We start from the raw sequence: 22,434 nt of genomic DNA, 5'->3' as shown, positions 1-22,434 counted from the left end.
TGAGTTAATACTCATTTACCATTTCCTTTGTACCAGTTCCTGTTCAAATTATTCAACAATTATTAACTCAGTGAACATCACATGATGACACAGGAGATAGGTTCTGCAATTATCATCGCTTTACGGAGGAGGAAATGGAGAGACTCAAAGGTAAAGTTAGCAAAGCCAAGATTTGACCTCAGGCAGCCTTATTCCAGAACACATGCTGATAAGCATGATTACCCTATTTCTCTGTGAGAGCAAACTTAACATTTAGAACATTAAAAAATCTTTATGTCCAAAGTCCTTACATTAGATGTTTCTCCTTTTAACATTTAACACATCTGTAGAATATAAACCTATTATTCTTTGCTGTCAGATACAAAAGTGTCTACATTTAGATATCTTACCAGTTATCTTTGTCATCATAGAAAAGAAGATTGATGAAAAATGACACAGGTTTAGATGAGTTGAAACGGAGTTGGCAGGTGAGCTCATCATTAATTCCACACGGAGAGCCTGTGATGACTCTGTCTTTCGGGAAATTCACAGAAAGAGGATGAATCTCATCATAATCATCATCATCAAGAAGTTCTGCTGTTGGAATCTGGACACTTAGAGTTGAATCTCTGTTTAAAATTTTAAAAAGTGTTTTTTAGCTCAAATCACTTGTAAGTAATTGAATTTAAATGTGAATTTCTTTGGTTTTTTTTTTGAATCATCTAAAAATTAAAACATCAAATATTTACAATACACCCAATTATTAAAGATATCTTATTTTCTGGTCACAATAAGGATTTATAATATGTAAATCTAACCAAGAAGCACTTGAGCTGATCAAATGTTCCTTTTATTCTACAAAGATTAAATAAATAGTTGATAAAGGACAAATTTTTAACCACAAACATTATATAAATATTATGGTTTTTAAATATATTCTGACAAGAATTTACCAAAGATTACCACTTTAATAGCTACAAACTTAGTCCATGAAGACTAGATAACTTTGCACATACATATACAGGTAGAAGTTTTTGAATCTAGATACTATTAAGCACTTGCATATATATATATATATATATAATGAATAATTTTTCAATCATTTTTCAAAAATTCCACTAATGTTCATATATTTCATTACATATATATGAAGTATTTATTCAATGTAAAACATTTATAATTTTTAATAACATAGTATGTGTATGTAATAGTCACTTTAAATTACTACTTCTAATTTTTAGTGATCAATAAATATTTGAGCACACTATGTTATTATATATGTAGAGACCTACAATAAATAAGAAATGTTATTAAATGGGAATCATATTTCCCTAGTATTTTAATCAATGTGAAGATTATTCAATTAACGATAAAAAGATCAACTTGAATTAATCAAAACTATGTGGCACATTCAATAAAATATGAGAAATTAATTTACAATTTTTTTCTAAAAACATTTCAATTGCTAATTAGCTAACTGTCATTGGATAAGTCATTAATGCTATTGGTTTTATCATGAATTTGTTGGAAGAAGAGTTACAACATCTCTTCATTCCTTTCATTTTCAGCTCATTTTATATACCATTTCTTGCAAGATCCAGCTTTTGAGTTGAAGTAGTTTTAAAATTGATACCTTTACATAATTTTTTAAAGCTTTTTTTTATTTACTTGAAAGGCAGAGTCACAGAGAGAAGGGGAGAGAGATACATAGAAAGAGGTTTTCCATGTGCTGCTTCACTCCCCAAATGGCTGCAACAGTTGGGGCTGGGCCAGGCCAAAGCCCAGAGCCAGGAGCTTCTTCCTGATCTTCCACATGGGTGCAGGGGTCCCAAGAACTTGGGCAATCCTCCAATGTTTTCCCAGGCACATTAGCAAGGAGCTGGATCAGAAGTGGAGCAGCTAGGACTTGAACTGGAACCCAGGTGGGATGCTGGCATTTCAAGCAGCAGCTTCACCTGCTACACCACAACACCTGCCCTGACACATTTACATATTAATTCAGAAATTGAATGATTAAAAGCTTAATTCACACATTAGACAATGTTTCTTGATAAAAATACACTACAGGACAATATAATTCAAACTGTACTTATAAATAGGTGTATAGTTCTAAATAAAAATGTTTTTGTTTTTATTTTATATAGAGTAATTAATTATATCTTTCTTGACATGTTTTATTTTACATTTATTTCAATATTTTGTTTCTAAGATTACTAACATAGTTGTTTCGTTAGCTGAACTTCATCCACTTCATAATCATAGAACATTGAAATACATATTTACTCTTTGTCAGATAATTCCAATATCTGAATTATTTAGGGAATCTTATGAAGGCTATTTGTGGCTCTAAGTTATGGTGTCTTCCATATTGGGAATTTTGACTTTTTATAAATCAGAAGAATGAAAAATAGGCTGCATTCCATTATAACATCTGAATGTGATAAACAGAATTCTCAGATGACCTCAAAAAATACTGTTGCTTGGTGTACAAACTGTAATTCCCAACCCTAGAGTGTGAGCAGAATCTGTAAACACAAGGAGATTATCTCTGCTGTGATTGAGCTACATTATGTGGCAATGGCAATGGAATCTTCCAGATGTAATTAAGGTCCCTAATCAATTTTGACTTTGGGTAAAGCAAAGGGGAGAGTATCCTAGCTGGGTCTGACTTAATCTGGGGAAATCTGAAAAGATGATTTGGAAGTCAGAGACTGAGAAGTTTGATAGATGGTACACTTTGGGCCTTGAATGAGTTAGAGACCATTATTATTAGTATGGGAACACATGGTTAGGACTTCAGGGTATACTCTAAGAGCTGAGTGTCCCCAGCCAAAAAAATTGATGATTTAATTCTATAATTACAAGGAGATTATTTCTGCCCTTGGGAAAGGGATTAAACCTGAAATAATACTGTTGATCCAGTCAACATCTTGATTTCTCAACATCTTAAGACACTGAGCATAAGACACACATAAACCACTTGGACTCCTGATTCACAGAAACTGTGAGACAATAAATTAATCTTGTGTGAAATATCAAATGCTTGTTTAAAGGCATTAAGCTTGTAGTAATTTGTCATATAGCAAAAGAAGACAAATACACTAATGTTTCAAGTTTGCATTTTATACCATTAAGAGAGATGCACCATAAATCTTAAGAAAATACAATAACTGTGAGATAACAGAGGCTTTTTAAAAATTTCAATATACAATTAGATATTTTAATAGTTCTTTGCAACTATAGAAATTAGTCAGACATTGCCTATACCTCTTATGTAACAGAGAGAAACAAACAAAAACCATATGCAAAAGGGAAATGGTAAATTCCTATTTAAATATTTACCCGAAATAGTTTTGGGGTAAAATCTTGATCTCCATCACAGTTGTTACATCCAAAGGAACAGGAGTGAAAAATATAAATGGTGGGTCAAATAATAACTTGGGTGATTTTATCTCTCCAGTCAGACTTAACATTTGAAAGTCAATTGGATTATCATTTAAATACATAGGAATATTAGCATTGTATTTTCTAGGCTTTTCTGTTGAAAAATCTAAAAAAAAAACACACATATTTTGGATTAGTTGACACACCAGAAACATGTTTAATTCTTAGGAGTTTGGCTGGGAACCTAATGAGGCAGCCTATAAACTGGACTGCTTGGGCTCGACTGCATACTGAAGGAAAAGTCAAATGGAAAATTTTTTCCTTCTAGATTTTCTAGTCCATTTCACCTTGGCATAAATATTGACAGGGACATATAGAACAAGCTCTTAATGGAAATATGAGTGGTAACTTCAGCTGAAATAGCCTTTGTGGTACTTTATCAGAACTAGAACATTATAGAAACGGATAAAAAAAAAACACAAAAATACATAATGAAATCTAATGGTTTTTACAAAACAAATTTTAGAATGCCAAGTTTACTCAGTGTTTTATATTATCAGAGACTGAAATAGAGATATTAAAGCATGAAACATTTTTAAAACTTACTAATCACAATATGCTATGTATTGTTTCTCACACATAAAAGTGATTATATGATGCCATGCTAATAAATAGAAACAGAACACCAGACTAATTTAACATGGTCCTAATAGAATATTATTGAGAATACACAGCTCAAAATATCCTTTAATAAGCTTAAAAGTTATAATAGTTTCTTATTCTACTTTCTCAATTGAAAACGTAGCTAACTGTGGATATTTGATCTAGATTATCACATGTGTAAAATGAAGTAGTGTCCTGAGGATTCTAGTGCAAGTGATTTTATGAGAGTGTTGGCATGACGAACCCATAGGTAAAGAAGTGAAGCAGTACAGAGACTGGCAAATAGCTATGAAAAGATGTGATTTTAGAACCACAGTTTTGACCTAATCCCACTAGGAGCTATGGGATGCAAATTAAATAAAGACTGTAAATGGCTGGGCCACCTGGCATGGCCTTGGTGGGGTTCCCAGGAATCCCTGCATTAAGCATTTTCCTTTAGCCAATAGCAGAACTCTGCATAAGGGGACAGATGTGATCTGTCAGGCACCAACACCCATACCTGAGTGATGGATGAACAAGTCCACTAAAAAGGATGTGGGCAGGCCCAAAGAGCATATGCAAGAGATTCTGATCTTAATGCTTAACTTAAGTAAGCTTAACTAGGAAGATGAATAGGTTAGCAACTAAAATACCTTTTGATTTAGAACAATGGTCTGGAAATGGTACATAGTATTTTTAGTATGGTACATAAATTATTAAGGTACTGAAGCAGATCCTTCAAATTAAAGGCAGATATCAGTAAAGATTTTCTCAAAAAAAAAAAAAAAGAAAAAGATCTTCTCACATATTTTGCAAGCACTTTCTTGTTGTCCCTTTGCTCCCATCTGCTTTAAGAAGCAAATATAACTAGTACTCAGAGTATTTTACACTTCATGTTCTGTGTCAGTGCAAACTGATGACATCTTTACTTAATACATAGTAAATAGATCTTCTGTATATAAAGATAATTGAAAATGAATCTTGCCAGCGCAGGGCTCACTAGGCTAATCCTCCGCCTTGCGGCGCCGGCACACTGGGTTCTAGTCCCAGTTGGGGCGCCGGATTCTGTCCCGGTTGCCCCTCTTCCAGGCCAGCTCTCTGCTGTGGCCAGGGAGTGCAGTGGAGGATGGCCCAAGTGCTTGGGCCCTGCACCCCATGGGAGACCAGGAGAAGCACCTGGCTCCTGCCATCGGATCAGCGCGGTGCGCTGGCCGCAGCGTGCCAGCCGCGGCGGCCATTGGAGGGTGAACCAAAGGCAAAGGAAGACCTTTCTCTCTGTCTTTCTCTCTCACTGTCCACTCTGCCTGTCCAAAAAAAAAAAAAGAAGAAAGAAAAGAATCTTGATGTGAATGGAGCAGGAGATGGGAGGGGTGCGGGTGGGAGGGAAGTTATGGGGGGGGGAAGCCATTGTAATCCATAAGCTGTACTTTGGAAATTTATATTTACTAAATAGAAGTTTAAAAAAATAAAAAAAGAAGCAAATATCAGGGCCCAGCACTGTGGTGTAGCAGGTAAAGCCACTGCCTGCAGTGCTGGCATCCCATATGAGTGGCTGTTAGAGTCCCAGCTGCTCCGCTTCTGATCCAGCTCTCTGCTCTGGCCTGGGAAAGCAGTGGAAGATGGCCCAAGCCCTTGGGCTCCTGCACCCACGTGGAGACCCAGAAGAAGCTCCTGGCTCCTGACTTCGGATCAGGTCAGCCAGGGGAAGATAGCTTAAAAAAAAAGTAGTTATTACAATCTCAGGGAAGAGTTAGTTGCTAGGAAATGTAAACTGGTACAGCCACGTTGGAAGACAGTGTGGAAATTCCTCAGAAATATGATTATAGACCTACCATATTACTCAGCCATCCCACTCCTGGGAATTTACCCAAAGGAAATGAAAACAGTAAATAAAAGAGTTATCTGTACCTCTGTGTCTATTGCAACTCAATTCACAATGACTAAGACATAGAATCAATCCAGATGTTCATCAATGGCTGACTGGATAAAGAAATTATGGTATATACACACTATGGAATACTACACAGTGGTAAAGAAAAATAAAATCCTTTCATTTGCAACAAAATGGATACAACTGGAAACCACTTATTAAGCCAGTCTGAAAAAGACAAATACCATTTGTACTCCCTGATCATTGGTAACTAATAGAGTACCTAAAAGGTAAATTATAGAAGTGAAATTGACAATTTTATATGTGATGATTGTTTGCAGCCCTCACGTTGACTGTTGAGGAACAAGCTTTTTTTTTCCTTCAAACTATTTGTTGAACTCTTTACTTAGTGTAGGGTTATCTTATGAGTATAAAGTTAACTGAAAATAGATCTTTGTAAAAAATAGGAATGGGACTAAGAAAGGGACGAAGAAGAAAGGTGGGAGGGAGGGCAACGTGGGAAGAATCACTGTGTTTCTAAATTTGTATATATGAATTGCATGAAGTTTGTATACATTAAGTAAAAGGTTTCTAGGTTAAAAATGTCACATAAATTACCACAGGTATGCAAAACCATTCTCAACACCACTAATCATCTGTGACTTTCAGATCAAAACCATAAGGAGATAATATAACACATAGGGTTAGAAAGGCTGTTATCAGTCAAGGTAATAAGTATTGATGAGAGTGTGAAGAAAAAGGAATTCTGGCACAATGTTGAGGTGAATGTCAATTGCTACAGCTACTATGGAAACCATTATGGAGTTTCCTCAAATAATTAAACATACAGTTATCAGATAATCTAGTAATGGCACTTTTGTATATATAACCAAAGGAAATAAAATCACTACATCAAAAATATATTTTCATTCCCATGTTTATTGCAGCCTTATTCACAATGACCAAATTATGGAAAAAAAAACATAAGTGTTCAAAGACAGTTGAATGAATAAAGAATGTGCTATATGTATATATATATATATATATATAAAATATGCAGTCATAGAAAAGGAAATATTGCTATTTGCAGAGTGACCTTAGAGTACAATTATTCTAAGTGAAATAAGGTAGACACAGAACTATAAGTACAATATAATTTCACTTATCTGGAATCTAGAATGTTGAGTTCATAGGAACAAAGAATAGACATCATTTTCTAGGAATTTGGTTGCGGAGGAAATGGGAATAGGTTAGCAAAAGGATACTAACTTTGAGCTACAAAAAGCAAGTTATGGAGATGTAACATTGATGGTGGATGCGTTTATTAATTTGGTTGTGGTAATAATTATACAATGTACATATAGCATATAAAAGCATAACGTTATATACCTTAAATATATACGATCTTTGTCAATAAATATTTTAAGATATAAAAATGAGATCAATACAATAAGATTATATGTACTTACTCAAATAGAAAAGAACATATAACCAGTCATTTCAAATTTGTATGTAAGGTAAAATAGAAGATAAATGTAAATTGTCACCACAGTACAGGAGAAAATTACTTACTTGGACAGAAATGTACAGAAATAGTAAACTCTTCTTCTGGTTGCAGTATGCCAGTCAGTGCACTAAACTTGAATACGCCATCTTTGAAAAGTTTATCAGCACTACCAATATCCAAAGTCCACTGCACACTTTGTTTTGATATATTTTGTAAGACAAGATCCTTTTAACACAAAAGATGAAATTTTTAAGAATTATAGTGTGCATTAGAAAATCAGTTGTATTGCTACAGCATGTTGTTGGGCTTATAAACCAAGTTAAATGATTAAAAATGATAGTCATAGGTTAAATACTTTAAATCTGATGCTAGACAAGCAAAGGGATATGAAAATATGTTCACAGTCTATTGAGAACTATATAAAACACACAAAACAATGGAGATGGAGGTAAAATAAAAATATCAGTCTAGTTGTTCTGGCTAGAAAAGATGGAAAGTAACAAAACCCCTCACTCGTTTATGGTCACAATGCAAAATATACATTCAATTTGTAAGACAGTAGGGCAGTTTACTGTAATGTTAATCATACCATGATCCAGCAATGCCATTCCTAAATATTTACTTAAGTGAACTGAAAATGTATGTTTACACAAAACCTCTATATAAATGTATATAATAGCTTTGTTCATAATGTCCAAACAATGGCAAAACAGACAGACAAATGAAAAAAAAACAACAACACAAGATTCCATTCAACTAAAGGATGGATATACATACAACTGAATAAAATTCAGTGATAAAATAGGTTTATATTAACTTATACAAAATATGGATGGCTATTAAGTATACTTTTATAAATGAAAAAATATCAGACCCAAATGGCTATATATCACATAATTACATTTATCTGACATGCTGGAAATGCAAAATTTTAGAAATAGAAAAACAAAACAGTTGCCAAATGTTAGTGGAATAGTAGTTTGGAAAGGAGTCACACAAAATCTTTAGTGTGTTGAAACTGTTCTTCACCACATTGAAAGGGTAGATATATTATTCTAATAATATTTTGAAACCAACAGATCTGTATACTACAAACTGAATGTAAATTTATGTAAATCAATAAACAATCAACCAAGATGGATGCAGTCTGTAACAAACTGCATTACAAATGTTAGATACAGGGCCGCCATCAGAGCACATGTGGTTAAGGCACCACTTGTGATCTTGGAATCCCATTTTGGAGTGTCAGTTTGAGTCCTGGCTGCTCTGCTTCTGATCCAGCTTCCTGTTAATGCACTTGGGAGGGCAGTGGAAGATGGCTCATATGCTTGATCCCCTGCCACAAAGTGGAAGACCTGGGTGCAGTTCCAGGCTCCTGGCTTCAGCCTGGACCATGCCTGGCTGTTGCTGCCATTTGGCAAGTGAATCAGAAGATGGAAGACAAGGTTTTTGCTCGCTCTCTCTCTCTCTCTCTCCCTACCCCACTCTGTGTCTCCCTTTCTCTCTGTTACTCTATCCTTCAAATAAATCTTTACAAACAACAAAAATGACAAATAAATGGTAGACATAAACTCCCTGAATTTAGTGAGGGTGGGGAACTATTGACCTAAATAACCTTGAATGACAGTATTTTAAATGGAAACTATAAAGCTAGTGACAAAAAGAACTGTACAAATGAATTTTAAAAAGTATACAGGAAGAATCGTTAAAAATAAAAATATATGGGAATATACTTGTATTATCTTTTAAAATAGTTATTTTTTAAAAGATTTTATTTATTTGAGAGATAGAGTTACAGACAGAGGGAGAGACAGAGAGAAAGATCTTCCTTCCATTGGTTCACTCCCCAGATGGTCACAACGGCCGGAGCTGTGCCGATCTGAAGCCAGGAGCCAGGTGCCCTTTTCCTGGTTTCCCATGAGGTGCAGGGGCCCAAGGACTTGGGCCATCTTCTACTGCTTTCCCAGGCCACAGCAGAGAGCTGGATTGGAAGAAGAGCAACCAGGACTAGAACCAGCGCCGATATGGGATGCTGGTGCCACAGGCAGAGCATTAACCTACTGCGCCACGGTGAAGGCCACTTAAAATAAGCAGATGGACACAGAGAGAGAGACACAGAGAGATAGCAACAAAGATAGAGAGACAGAGAGAGCTCCCATCCACAGGTTCACTCTCCACAAGCCCACAGTGACTTAGGCTAGGTCACTCCAAAGTTGGGTGCTTGGACTTCACCACAGGTCTCCCATGTGTGTAACAGGGACCCAAGTTCTTGAGCCATCACCACCATCTCCCAGAGCACCTATTACTAAGAAGCTGGCATCAGGAGACACACAGCTAGCACTTGAACTCAGGCACTCTAACGTGAGGAGCTAGCATCCCAACCGCTAAGCCAAACTTCTGCATTATATTTTAATTCTTTTTTCCAAAAACGTTTGAATCTCCCTCCAAGATAAACACTGCACTCCAGTTTGGTCAATGTGTTAGCAGTTGTAATGGGCTACAGATTAGCAATTCTGAAACTTCTTTGCTTGCACATCAAGTTGGAAAATAAGTAAATTGCAAATAATGAGAGGTAGATTTCTTACTGTCAGAGAAAGGAGTGATTAAAGAGTAAGGGAGAGAGACTGAAATGTATCTGGTATTGGATTGATTAAAGATATGCATTTGAATTTAGGTTTAGGTAGATGATAGACAGATAGAAGATATTTAGAGAAATGGTAACAGATACACAAGAATACAAGTTCTCTAAATATGCCAATATTCTTGCTGTGAGTAACATAAATCTTTGGAGAAAAGTCAATCACATGGAATAATTAAAACCACTCACACTTCAGAATAAGCAACTAAATAAGCTAAAAAAATACACAAAAAAGTGATAAACTGTATCATTTCTCTATTCATACCTGAGATCTTGTGATTTTCTTTTTAAAGTTCACTTCATGTGAAGGTATTTCAAATATAAACTTAGTACTGGATAGTTTCAATGGTGCTTGCAATACTATGACAGGAAATAAAATATATTGACCAAATATTAATGAATATAAATTCATAGGTGCTTGCTAGTATACTTTTCAATATGAGAAAATAATAGCTTCTATTTTTTTAATCAGCAACCAGATCCAAAATATCTTCATTTACTACATTTATAAAGTTCAATTTTGGGGAGATTATTAAAATCATAATTTATTATAAGTAAAATAAAAAAATTATCCTTAAGATGATAAAAGGGTACAAACAATACTGAGTATTCACTAAGAAAAAAGTCTCCACATGATAATTTGCCCAAAGTGAGCAAATACAGAAAGTATTATTATTGGAATATAGGGAAATATATACTTGATATATAACATTTCCTAAATGAAACAAAAAAGTTCTAGATATAAATGGTTATTCTAAGGAAGATTGGGAATAAAAATACTTACTGTAGTTGGGAAGATATTAACTGCTAGAAAAACCTATGTATTTTTAGGCTTAGCTTTGAGTCATTTGTAATTCTTAATGGAGACCAAAGGGATAATAAGTAAATGGAAAGAAACCGATTTCTGATCCTATAAATGTATGCATTATATACAAGCTTTTACTGTATGACTGGAATTAATGACTGCTTTGGCAGAAGTCAAGACTAGTGAGACAGTAGAAAGTTGTGCATGGTGTTCAGCATTGTGTCAGTTCCCAACCTGTCACGAGAAATCCTAGAAAAGACGATCTTATGGCAGAGACACAGAACATGAAAGACACAACACAGCTTTCCCATTTGTGAATTTTCTATATAAAATAACCAAGAAAAATAATAGTTTGGTTATATCTTTAAAAACATAGTACTGTTTTCTCATATTACTTCATCATTCAGAAAGCCTAATATCTTTTAAACAAAAAAGCTATATTCTCCCTAACGCATATTATTTAAGAATTATTTTCTGGAGGAACGAACTACTCAAGATTAGATACTCAAAGATTAACATTTCAGACTACCCCATTTACACCTCCAATATTGAAACATCCATTAGCATTCTGACTGCCTGGCAATGATACAATTTTTGGTGTTGAAACTAATTTTTTGAGAGCCACTAATAGACACGGAAGAACAGGAAAGGGTGAATAGCAGTTGAAGGAACTACTTAATATGAAATACAGAGGCACAGAACCCAGCATTGTGGCATAGCAGGTAAAGCATGACGTCAGCATTCCATATGGGCACCGGTTTGTGCCATGGCTGCTCCACTTCTGATCCAGCTCCCTGCTAATTCACCTGGGAATGTTGCAGAAGATGGCCCAAGTGCTTGGATCCCTGCCACCCATGTGGGAGACCCAGGCAGAGTTCCTGGCTCCTGGCTTCAGCCTGGCTCAGTCCCGGCCATCGTAGTCATTTGGGGAATGAACCAGCCGATGGAAGATTGATCTCTGTCTATCTCTCTCCCTCTCTATATATCTCTTCCTTTCAAATAAATAATCTAAAAAAAACCTAACTATATATAGTTGAACAAATATTTAAGCCATTAAAAATAAAAAATAACCAGAATTGCATATTTATCAGCCCTCCAAAAGTGGAAGGCATTCTAATTTTTACAGCAATGTAAGAACTCACAGAGAAAAAACTGAATTTACCATAAAATTAATAAAGACAATTATTTACAAATGAATAAAACTAAAAGCAAACAACAAATCCTGGGAAAAGTCACATTAAATACAAAAATTAATCTAAATAGAGTATAATGAAATATAATCTACCTAATTCAAGAAGTAAAATGACACAATGATTATTTTCTTTTCCAAAACAACATATTTTGGGGGGCAGCACAGACCCGGCTTGCAATTACCCAGCGTAGCCCCGAGGGAGGAGGGCGTGCTGCAGTCCCGGCGGCGGCAGCGGCGGCGGCTGGAGGTGCAGCCTCCCAGGTGGGAGGCGGGGGCCGCGGGCTCAGAAAAAGGCGCCTTGGGAGCGGGCGCTCGGCGGGGCCTCTTCGGGCCCCGGGCGCGGCGTAAAAAAAAAAAAAAAAAAAAACAACATATTTTAAAACAAGGGAAAAAACTTTAACTTCATGGAGCCTCCAAAAAAACCAGCTGTGGAAGTACTTATTCTGGGTTTTAAAAGAGTGAAATAAATTTTTGTCATGTACATACTACTTTAATGAGACTTCTCTTATGAGTTGTACAATTTTTAAGATATGACAATAATCACTATTTTATAATTAGCATAAATCTAACTTAATATCAAAACAAGAAAAGTAAAATATAAATTACTTGACTTTTCATGAATAATTTTTAAACGCATATGATAAAAAGCAAAACCCAAGCTTGCCAAAAGTAGTCTTATCCTTGAATAGTTAAGAAACTGAATAGAGTTAACAAATAATTCCAAATTTTAATTTAATTTTCTTTGTTTTGTACTTAATCCTTTAGCAACTGATCTCTTTGAATAAAAATATTTCTTAAATCTCTCATTGCCTCATGTCCTTTTTTTTTCTTTTTTCTTTTTTTTGGCAGGCAGAATGGACAGTGAGAGAGAGAGAGAGAGACAGAGAGAAAGTCTTCCTTTGCCGTTGGTTCACCCTCCAATGGCCGGCGCGGCCGGCGCGCTCGGCGCGCTGTGCCCGGCGCACTGCGCTGATCCGATGGCAGGAGCCAGGTGCTTCTCCTGGTCTCCCATGGGGTGCAGGGCCCAAACACTTGGGCCATCCTCCACTGCCTTCCCGGGCCACAGCAGAGAGCTGGCCTGGAAGAGGGGCAACCGGGACAGAATCCGGCGCCCCGACCGGGACTAGAACCCAGTGTGCTGGCGCCGCAAGGTGGAGGATTAGCCTAATGAGCCGCGGCGCCGGCTGCCTCATGTCCTTTTCAATGTATTTTAATAATGCATATTTTGTTTTAATCATTTAACTTCACATGCAATAAATAAATTACTAAGTCGACTTGTTTTTATTCTCTTCTTTTTTTAAGCAAGAATCAGTTACCCAAAAATATGTTTGTGCTACTATAAATATTCAATCTCAGATTCATAATTCAAGTAATACACAGAAGAATGTCATAATTTTACTTTATAATATTTCTATTTTTGAAAATAATTACATTTTTTAACTAAAATGTTTGACTGACTTACATCAGTTGACTTTCATATTACATACCTGTGGCTTGAACATAACATGGTTGGAGCAGAGCTGTCTTTGACACCAAAGGAGGCTTTGAATCTTTGAAGAAATTAACTTGAGTTGGGATCTTAAAGTTAAATGCTTCTACCTGACAGATGAAAAAGTACATTATACCTGTGAGTGATTTTGCTTTGATGTTATATTATTGATTTAGAAAACATTGGTTTACAAAATCGGTTTACAAAAATAAAATTATCTTATGACATTTAAATTGCATTTTATAAAACAAGACGACTTATTTTCTATGAGTTCAAAAGGAAAATAGAAATACATTTTAAAAATAATTTCTAGTCACTTAAAATGAACCAAAGATCTTGGGGCCAGTGTCGTGAAGCAGCAGGGTGAGATGCCACCTGCAAGGGTGCCAGCATCTTTTATCAGAGTGCAGATTCAAGATTAGTTTCAAGATTAGCTTCCTGCTAATGTACCTGAAGAAGCAGTGGAGGATGGGCTTGGGTCCCTGCCACCAGGAGACCCTGATGGAGTTCCTGGCTCCCGATTTTGGGTTGGCCTAGCCCTGTCTGTTGCAGCAATTTGGGGAGTAAACCAGCAGAAGGAGGTACTTTTCGCTGTCTTCCCAGGCACATTAGCAGGAAGCTGGATAGGCAGTGGAATTGTTTAGAGTCTAACTGGCACTGGATATGGGATGCCAATGTCACAACTGACAGCTTAACCTGCTGTGCCATGATGCAAACCCCTGAAACTGATTTTTTTAAATGTTGGTTTTGTATTCTACAACTTTACGAAATTTGTTTAATAGTCCTATCAGTTCTTTGGCGGGGTTTTTAGAATTTTTATTACTTGCCACTTCTTTTCAACACAGTACTAGAAGTCCTGGCCAAAACAGTAAGGAAAGAAAAAAAGAACTAAAAGGTACCTAAATCAGAAAGGAAAAAGCAAAATTGTCTCTGTTTTCAGATGATATGATCCTATATGTATAAAATTCTAAATATTCCAAATAAAACTATAGCTTTTGCTGTGTGTCTTCTTCATAAGTTCCTATACAGGAGATTGAAAACTGGCAAAAACGTGAAGGTTTTAAAAGTGGAATAGGAGGAATAATAGTATCTTTAAAGTAGCAAAAGTATCCAAGATTATGACAACAGGCACTGATGATTTCAAATTATAATATATTTAAATCTAGTGTCATGCTATTTTCCTTAAGCTCCCTCTAATAATTTGAAAAGTTTAAAATAAAATGACCAGTTAAATAGTATAAAAGACACAATCTCAGCTCTACTCATTAGCATTGCCCTACTATGAAAAACACTGTTTTCATTTTGTTTGTATTTAAATTTAGTTGGCCATACCACTGCCAATTCCTTCTCTTGTCATAGATCTTATGCAAACAGTCTGTTCATATAACTGAATTATAGAAGCATAAGATACAGCAGCATGTTACTTTAATAGATGTTTTGTTTCTTTTGACAAAATAGAGCAAGCAACTCCTTCCCATGATAATCTATTTTTGCAGTGGCAGCAGCACATGGATGCCAAGTAGTAAATAGCACAAAGATGTAGTATTTCATGGACAAATTCAACCTGCTTTGATATTCTATACCCAAAGGAAAAAATTACAGATTTTACTTGATCTTATTTCTTCGGGGATTTCTTACTATTTAGTCATCAGTAAGTAGTTACATTTTGAGTCTCATTTTCTATTTTTCCTCTTCTGATTCATTTTTCTGTTACTGTGAATATTAATATAAATCAGAATTTTCTATCATGCATGTTTTAACATTACTGGCAGTCATCCTTCAATATCCAGGACCCTTGTGGACACCAAAATCATGGCTTCTTAAGTACTTTATATAAAATGTTATAATATTTGTATATAACTGGCATAATCCTCCCCTATATATTAGATCATCTCTAGATTACTTAGAATACTTAATAAAATATAAATAGTATGCAAATAGTTACTATACTATATTGTTTGGAAAATAATGACAAGAACTAAAAATCTATACATGTTCAATGTTGATGGATTTTTCTGAACAATTTTGTTCTGTGGTTGATTGAATATGCTGATTTGCAATCTGGAGATATGGAGGATTAATTGTATATTATTTTTAGGCTAGTATTTTAGCAGGTTTTTCTATGTATAATGTGGACTCACATTTGAAAGCCAAATAATATTAAAAACTATATTTGCAAACTGTCATCCTCATCTGAGTGCTGAAGGGAGATCGTTTCCTAATGGAATAAGCTGAGGGGGATGAAGGAAGAGATCAATAGAAATGTTAAGGCAAGAAACTGAGAGGCTTCAGTTCTGGATAGACCTCTATACGGACACCAAAATTATTGAAAAAATTAAAGGTATTGACTGAAAAAATAGCTAGTATTGACCAAGACTATGTGCAGAGATAGCTGCTCTTAGTAGGAGCAGTAAACTCAAACAATGCAAAATTCAAAGAATTAGTCATGTTTTAACAGATAAGAAGTATGCAGAAAATCAACCAAGGAGCAAGACTTCCAGAAATCATTTCCAGACTCGCATCATGATCCACAGGAAGGGTCAGTGCTGCGTAGCAGGTGAGGCTGCCACCTGTGATGCCAGCGTCCCACATGGGTGCCAGTTGTCCCAGCTGTTCCTCTTCCAACCCAGCTCCCTGTTAATGGCTCAGGAAAGCAATGGAAGATGGCCCAAGTGCTTGGGGCCCCTGCACACACATGGGAGATCCAAAGAAGCTCCTGCATTGTGGATCCTGGCTTTGGCCTGGCTCAGTCCTGGCCATTGGGATCACTTGGGGAGTGAACCAGCGAATGGAAGATCTCTCTCTCTCTGTAACTCTGTCTTTCAAATAATAGTAATAGTAATAATAAAAGTTCCACAGGAAAGGTTATAACAAAACTAATGCCCTTAAGATACCCATGTTCCCAGTAAGAAGAAACCATGAAGGAAAAAGAAGCCCAGGTAAACATTAATAATATACAGAAGAGGAATCAGAGCTGACAGGGTGAGAATCTATTTACCAGAGACTATGTTTTTGGAGGACAACTGGAGTAAAGAACGATATGAGTCGGCATGGACTCAGTTCCGACATTAATTGGGCATTGAGTCCTGACTATCATGGAGTTTAGTGCTGGGTCCTAAAGGAATGATAAGGAGTGGCAGACTTACAGAGGGAGAGTGGGAGAGACAGAGAGAGCTTTCATTTGCTGGTTTACACTGAAAATGGTTGCAATAGACAGGGCTGGGCCAGGCTGTAGCCAGGAGTTTCATACAGGACTCCCACATGGGTGCAGGAGACCAAGCACTTGGGCCATCTTCCACTGCTTTGCCAAGCACATTAGCAGGGAGCTGCATCAGAAGTGGAGCAGCCGGGACTCAAACCAGCACCCATATGGGATGCCAGTTTCGCAGGTGACATCTCAATCCACTGCACCACAACACTGACCCTAATGTTATTTTTTTTTTTTTTTTTTTTGACAGGCAGAGTGGATAGTGAGAGAGAGAGACAGAGAGAAAGGTCTTCCTTTGCCGTTGGTTCACCCTCCAATGGCCGCCGCGGCCGGCGCGCTGCGGCCGGTGCACCGCGCTGATCCGATGGCAGGAGCCAGGAGCCAGGTGCTTTTCCTGGTCTCCCATGGGGTGCAGGGCCCAAGCACCTGGGCCATCCTCCACTGCACTCCCTGGCCACAGCAGAGGGCTGGCCTGGAAGAGGGGTAACCGGGACAGAATCCGGCGCCCCGACCGGGACTAGAACCCGGTGTGCCGGCGCCGCTAGGCGGAGGATTAGCCTATTGAGCCGCGGCGCCGGCCTCCTAATGTTATTTTTTATGATAATGATGATGATGATCAAGATAATTCAATGTACTAATTTCATCCCTTAACTGTTTCTTATTTAAAACTTTTCTAAGAAGCCTTTCTCTCTTCTGAATCATACATATTTTCTCAAACACTGTGCTGAATTCACAAGGTTGAAAGTTAATTTTTAATTGTGTATATGTGGGAATTCATACTGAATTTGACTTATTTTTTTAGAAAAAAATTATTTATTTTATTTGAAAGACAAAGTTACAGAGAGGTAGAGGCAGAGAGAGAGAGAGAAGATGTCTTCAACCCCCTGGTTTACTCCCCAAATGGCCACAATGGCCAGAGCTGTGCTGATCTGAAGCCAGGAGCAGGAGCTTCTTCTGGGTCTCCCACCCAGGTGCAGGGGCCCAAGAACTTGGGCCATCTTCCAATGCTTTCCAAGGCCATAGCAAAGAGCTGCATCAGGAGTGGAGCAGCTGGGAGTTGAACCGGAGCCCACATGGGATGCAGGAGGCAGCTTTACCCACTATGCCATAGTGCTGGCCCCTGCATTTGACTTCTCTTAACTCACATTCTCACAATTTGCATAAAAAGTGTATTCACCCAAGGAATCTCTATGATTACACAAAATGCAAAATTAAGTTTCAATGAATTCTTCCCCATGGAAGATTTATCACCTTAGCAAAATTGTAGGAATACAAGATTAACCTTACCACAAAAACTAACCAATAAACACAGAGAAAGGATTAGCCTATCATTAATGGAAACTACTGAAGTATCTAATGAAGAAACAAAACTTTGAAAGTTTTGTGGTATCTGTTAGCCTGAGCACTTTCCCAGATACTGTCATTCAAAGTCAATGTGAAAGAAGCTATTCTAGTGAGCAAAGTATTTCAGTCGCCATGGCAGGGCTAGTAGACAAAAATGCTTATTAATCAAAAAGAAACAGCTGTCATTCAAATGTCCTCTCTTTTAATCCTTACAGGATTATTCTTAGCTTCCTGTGAGAATGATTGAAAGTACTCAATAATCATCATGAAACATTTATCCAAAGGGTTGCCTATCCTCAAAGGCAGACAAAGATTGGTAGAAAAAAGACAGAACAATTCTCCCTCATATTTAAGAACTACAGGCCAAATGTAAAGCAACAAAGATAATAGCATCAGCCGGCTGCACAGCAACTTAGCCACTGAAAATCAGCCGGCATGTGTCGCAGGGCAGAACGTGGTCCCTAGCAGTGGGAAAGTAGGGGTAATAATAGGGAAAGAGCCACACAGTCCCATGCAAAGCAGCTCTCTGTGATGTTAGAAATGTTCTGACTTCTACAGTAGCCACATGAGGATGTCGAGAACTTGAAACATAAGTGTTATGATGATGATTGCTTCTCGGCCTTTTGGCTAAGATCAAGTGATATATTATCATGGAGAAAATATATTTTTTAAAAAATCCCTTTAGCTAATTTAAACTGTAAATAGCTACATGAGGCTAATGAGTAATATAAATGGGGAAGAAGACATGTGAATGGTGCACACAGAAAGGAGGCATTTGAATGACTTAAAGTACAGGAACGAGTCCAGCCAAGGATGCCAAATAAAAGTGCAATTGCCCACATGCACTTTCAATTGTGTTCAAACCTGGTATACTGTAAGAAGGGAAGGGTTATAGCTAGGAATAAATTAATCTTGCTTTGCTGATTTCACATTTTTCTGCTACATGGGTTAACCAAGACAGCACTCATTGTCTATTTATATTCATATGCACACAAAGACCGACAACTTACTCCTAGCTATAAATACACTGGAGGACATTTGAAATGACTAGAGAGCAGATAATAAATCTACCTTTCTGGCACAAAGTTATGGAGCAAATTCTCACAGGGTGTTGCTGTCTCTGCAGGATTTTATATGCCATTCTCATTATTAGACTGAATTACACTCCAATAGGCTAAGTAAATCTCTGTTTATAATACCCAGTTGATGTGGAGTGATTCACAATTTTAAGCAAAGTGTGGCACTCTATAGAACTGTAAATATACATATTTTATTTTTGTAATCAGAATACAGAACCCTAGAAGAGCCACAGTCTAAACATTAAGGAACAGATTAATAAGATTTTAATTGTTGATACTGCTAAATAGTGAACTGGAGTAAAAATATCATATTAAAAATACATTCTCCCAAAAAATAATGTAAGAAATTTAAGTTGGATTATAAATATTTCCAATTTTGAGTAACCCTTAAGTAGAACATTTTCACATATATTTTCATTGTATATGAAAATACAAAATCATAATATAGAATTATTAAGGAAAGATAACAATATGTCAACATATTTTAAAATCTATGGCTTGGCCAGCACCGCGGCTCATTAGGCTAATCCTCTGCATGAGGCACTGGCAGCCCAGGTTCTAGTCCCGGTTGGGGTGCCGGATTCTGTCCCGGTTGCTCCTCTTCCAGTCTAGCTCTCTGCTGTGGCCTGGGAAGCCAGGGGAGGATGGCCCAAGTGTTTGGGCCCTGCACCTGCAAGGGAGACCAGGAGGAAACACCTGGCTCCTGGCTTCGGATCAGCACAGCGCGCTGGCTGTAGCGACCATTTGGGGGGGTGAACCAATGGAAGGAAGACCTTTCTCTCTCTCTCACTGTCTAACTTTGCTTGTCAATAAATAAAATAAAATAAAATCTATGGCTTGGGGTCAGTGCTGTGGCATACCAGATAAGGCCACTGCCTGAAGTGCTGGCATCCCATATGGGTGCCGGTTCAAGTTCTGGCTGCTCCACTTCTGATCCAGCTCTCTGCTGTGGTCTGGGAAAGCAATAGAAGATGGCCCATGTTCTTGGTCCCCTGCACCAAGTGGGAGACCCAGAAGAAGCTCTTGGCTCCTGGTTTAGATCAGCACAGCTCTGGCCATTGGGGCCATCTGGGGAGTGAACCAATGGATGGAAGACCTCTCTGTCTCTCTCTCTGTCTCTGCCTCTCTGTAACTCTGCCTTTCAAATAAATAAATCTTTAAAAATCATGTTAAAAAAAATCTATGGTTTAAGATACTGCACTAAACAGGGTCTTTTTCCTTATTTAAAAGTATGTATCTATGTCCATGTCTGCATAATTCTATGTACCTCAAAGATGAGGGCATTCTGCAGAATGCCATACCTTCATGATTCAAATTATTAACTTGTCACAAAAGTGAAGTAGGCAGGCATACAGGCTAAAATTGATTAGGTTTGTGAGCTGGAAGACCACGCCTTCACCACGCCCCTGTGTGACTTCATGCCCTACCTGATACCTTCGCCACGCCCCATGTGACATCAGGCTCTACCTGACCATACCTGAGCGTCCACCTGGCCACAAGCCACTCCCCTGTGGAAAATATATAAAAAGCAGGGAGTGTCCCAAAAGGCTCTCAGCCTCTGCTTTGCTGCTGGTGATAGGCAGTGGATAGCAGCTTGAGGTGCCTGCTGCACGTGGCTTTGGCCTACTCTCTGAGTGGTATGGACGCTACCCCAGTTGCCAGACTTTCCCCTCGCTCCATCCTGAACTAAACCCTCACTTTCCTAGATACCTCTTGTACTAAATAAAAGCTTAAAACGTACCATGCTGCCTCGTTTGTCTGTGCCGGTATTTAGAATTCTTCTCTAAGTATTATGCAAGAACCCTCTCGGGCTTATTGATATTGGGGGTTTAGTAATAAGCCCATGGTGATATCGTATGGCACCCCAAATTCCGGTAGCATATGTGGCACCCCAGATAGCACTTCTGGGGAACTCTAAAAGGCCATTTATTTGTATACATTTTAGGGGGTCATGTCCGATTTCAAAAGGACTACTTTAGTTAGTTCCTTTTATTTAGAGTTTTTAAAAATTAAATTATCCGAATACATGTTTGAAAAGAAAAGCTTATTTTTAAATAATAAAGCTTATTTTTTAAATAATAAACATTCTCTTCCTTGTACCATCACATATACATGTACACACATACAGACACCACACAAATCCAGATACAATCATTTTTAACTGAGTTGTCTTAGATTTATCTCAATATAGCTAAATTACACAGAGTGTCACAAAAGAAGCCACAATACATTTATTAATTTAAATGTAAGAGAATTTATCTACAACTGTATTTTTTGTATTACAGTTCACAACAAAAGGAGGAAAATACAAAGTGCACATTGAGATTAGTGACGTTACCATGACATAGCACAGCTATAAAAATACATTATCCATAAAAAATGAAATTGTATTTGGAATACCAACCAAGACAAAAATAGCCCACAACACTTTAATTAATATAATCAGTAAAAATATGAATTAAAATAGTTGATAAAATATTTCAGTAAACTTACAAATGTAGTAATATAGGCACAGAGGCAGAGAACTAGATATACCAAAATTTTACCAGTGGTCATTTTAAGTATTAGGATTTAGGGTGGGATTTATTCTTTCTGCACCTCTAAATTTTATATTTAAATCTGACAGTAGCCGGCTCTGTTGCTCACTTGGCTAATCCTCCACCTGCAGCACCGGCAGCCCGGTTCTAGTCCCGGTTGGGGAGCCGGATTCTGTCCCAGTTGCTCCTCTTCCAGTCCAGCTCTCTGCTGTGGCCCGGGAGTGCAGTGGAGGATGGTCCAAGTGCTTGGGACCTGCACCCGCATGGGAGACCAGGAGAAGCACCTGGCTCCTGGCTTCGGATCAGCGCAGTGCACCGGCTGTAGCGGCCATTTTGGGGGCGAACCAATGGAAGGAAGACCTTTCTCTCTGTCTCTCTCTCTCTCACTGTCTAACTCTGCCTGTCAAAAAAAAAAAATGACAGTAAACCTTAGTAATCAGGAAGAAAACATCGATGAATTTATGTTTTTAGGAGTTGGATTTTGAAACATTAAGAAACTGCCTGGAGGGGCTGGTGTTGTGGCACAGTAAGCTAAGCTTCCACTTGTGGTGCCAGCATTCCATATGGGTACCATTTGTGTCCTTGCTGTTCCTCTTCAGATCTAGCTTACTGCTGACAGCCTGGGAAAGCAGTTAAAGATGGCCCAAGTGCTTGGGCCCCTGCACCTGTGTGGGAGACCTGGAAGAAGGTTCTGGCTTCTGGCTCCTGGCTTCAGATCTGCTCAGCTCTGGCCAATGCAGCCATATGGGGAATTAACCAG

At 37.6% G+C, this 22,434-nt stretch overlaps 1 protein-coding gene across 1 annotated transcript in view; it reads right to left on the bottom strand.

Annotated features, from left to right (window-relative positions):
• Window positions 1-22,434, bottom strand: part of CFAP47 (cilia and flagella associated protein 47) — a 369,488-nt gene that overhangs the window by 266,650 nt on the left and 80,404 nt on the right. The window contains exons 22-26 of the mRNA XM_051827003.2: window positions 13,505-13,616; window positions 10,286-10,380; window positions 7,448-7,607; window positions 3,322-3,529; window positions 390-608 (exon numbers count right to left, since the gene is read on the bottom strand). Coding sequence (XP_051682963.2) covers window positions 390-608; window positions 3,322-3,529; window positions 7,448-7,607; window positions 10,286-10,380; window positions 13,505-13,616 — 794 coding nt within the window. The remainder of the gene's footprint in view (window positions 1-389; window positions 609-3,321; window positions 3,530-7,447; window positions 7,608-10,285; window positions 10,381-13,504; window positions 13,617-22,434) is intronic.

Source organism: Oryctolagus cuniculus, chromosome X, assembly GCF_964237555.1.
Source record: "Oryctolagus cuniculus chromosome X, mOryCun1.1, whole genome shotgun sequence".
NCBI classification, from domain to species: domain Eukaryota; kingdom Metazoa; phylum Chordata; class Mammalia; order Lagomorpha; family Leporidae; genus Oryctolagus; species Oryctolagus cuniculus.
The sequence above is the reverse complement of the archived record's forward strand: the minus strand, read 5'-3'. Positions and strand labels throughout refer to the sequence as shown.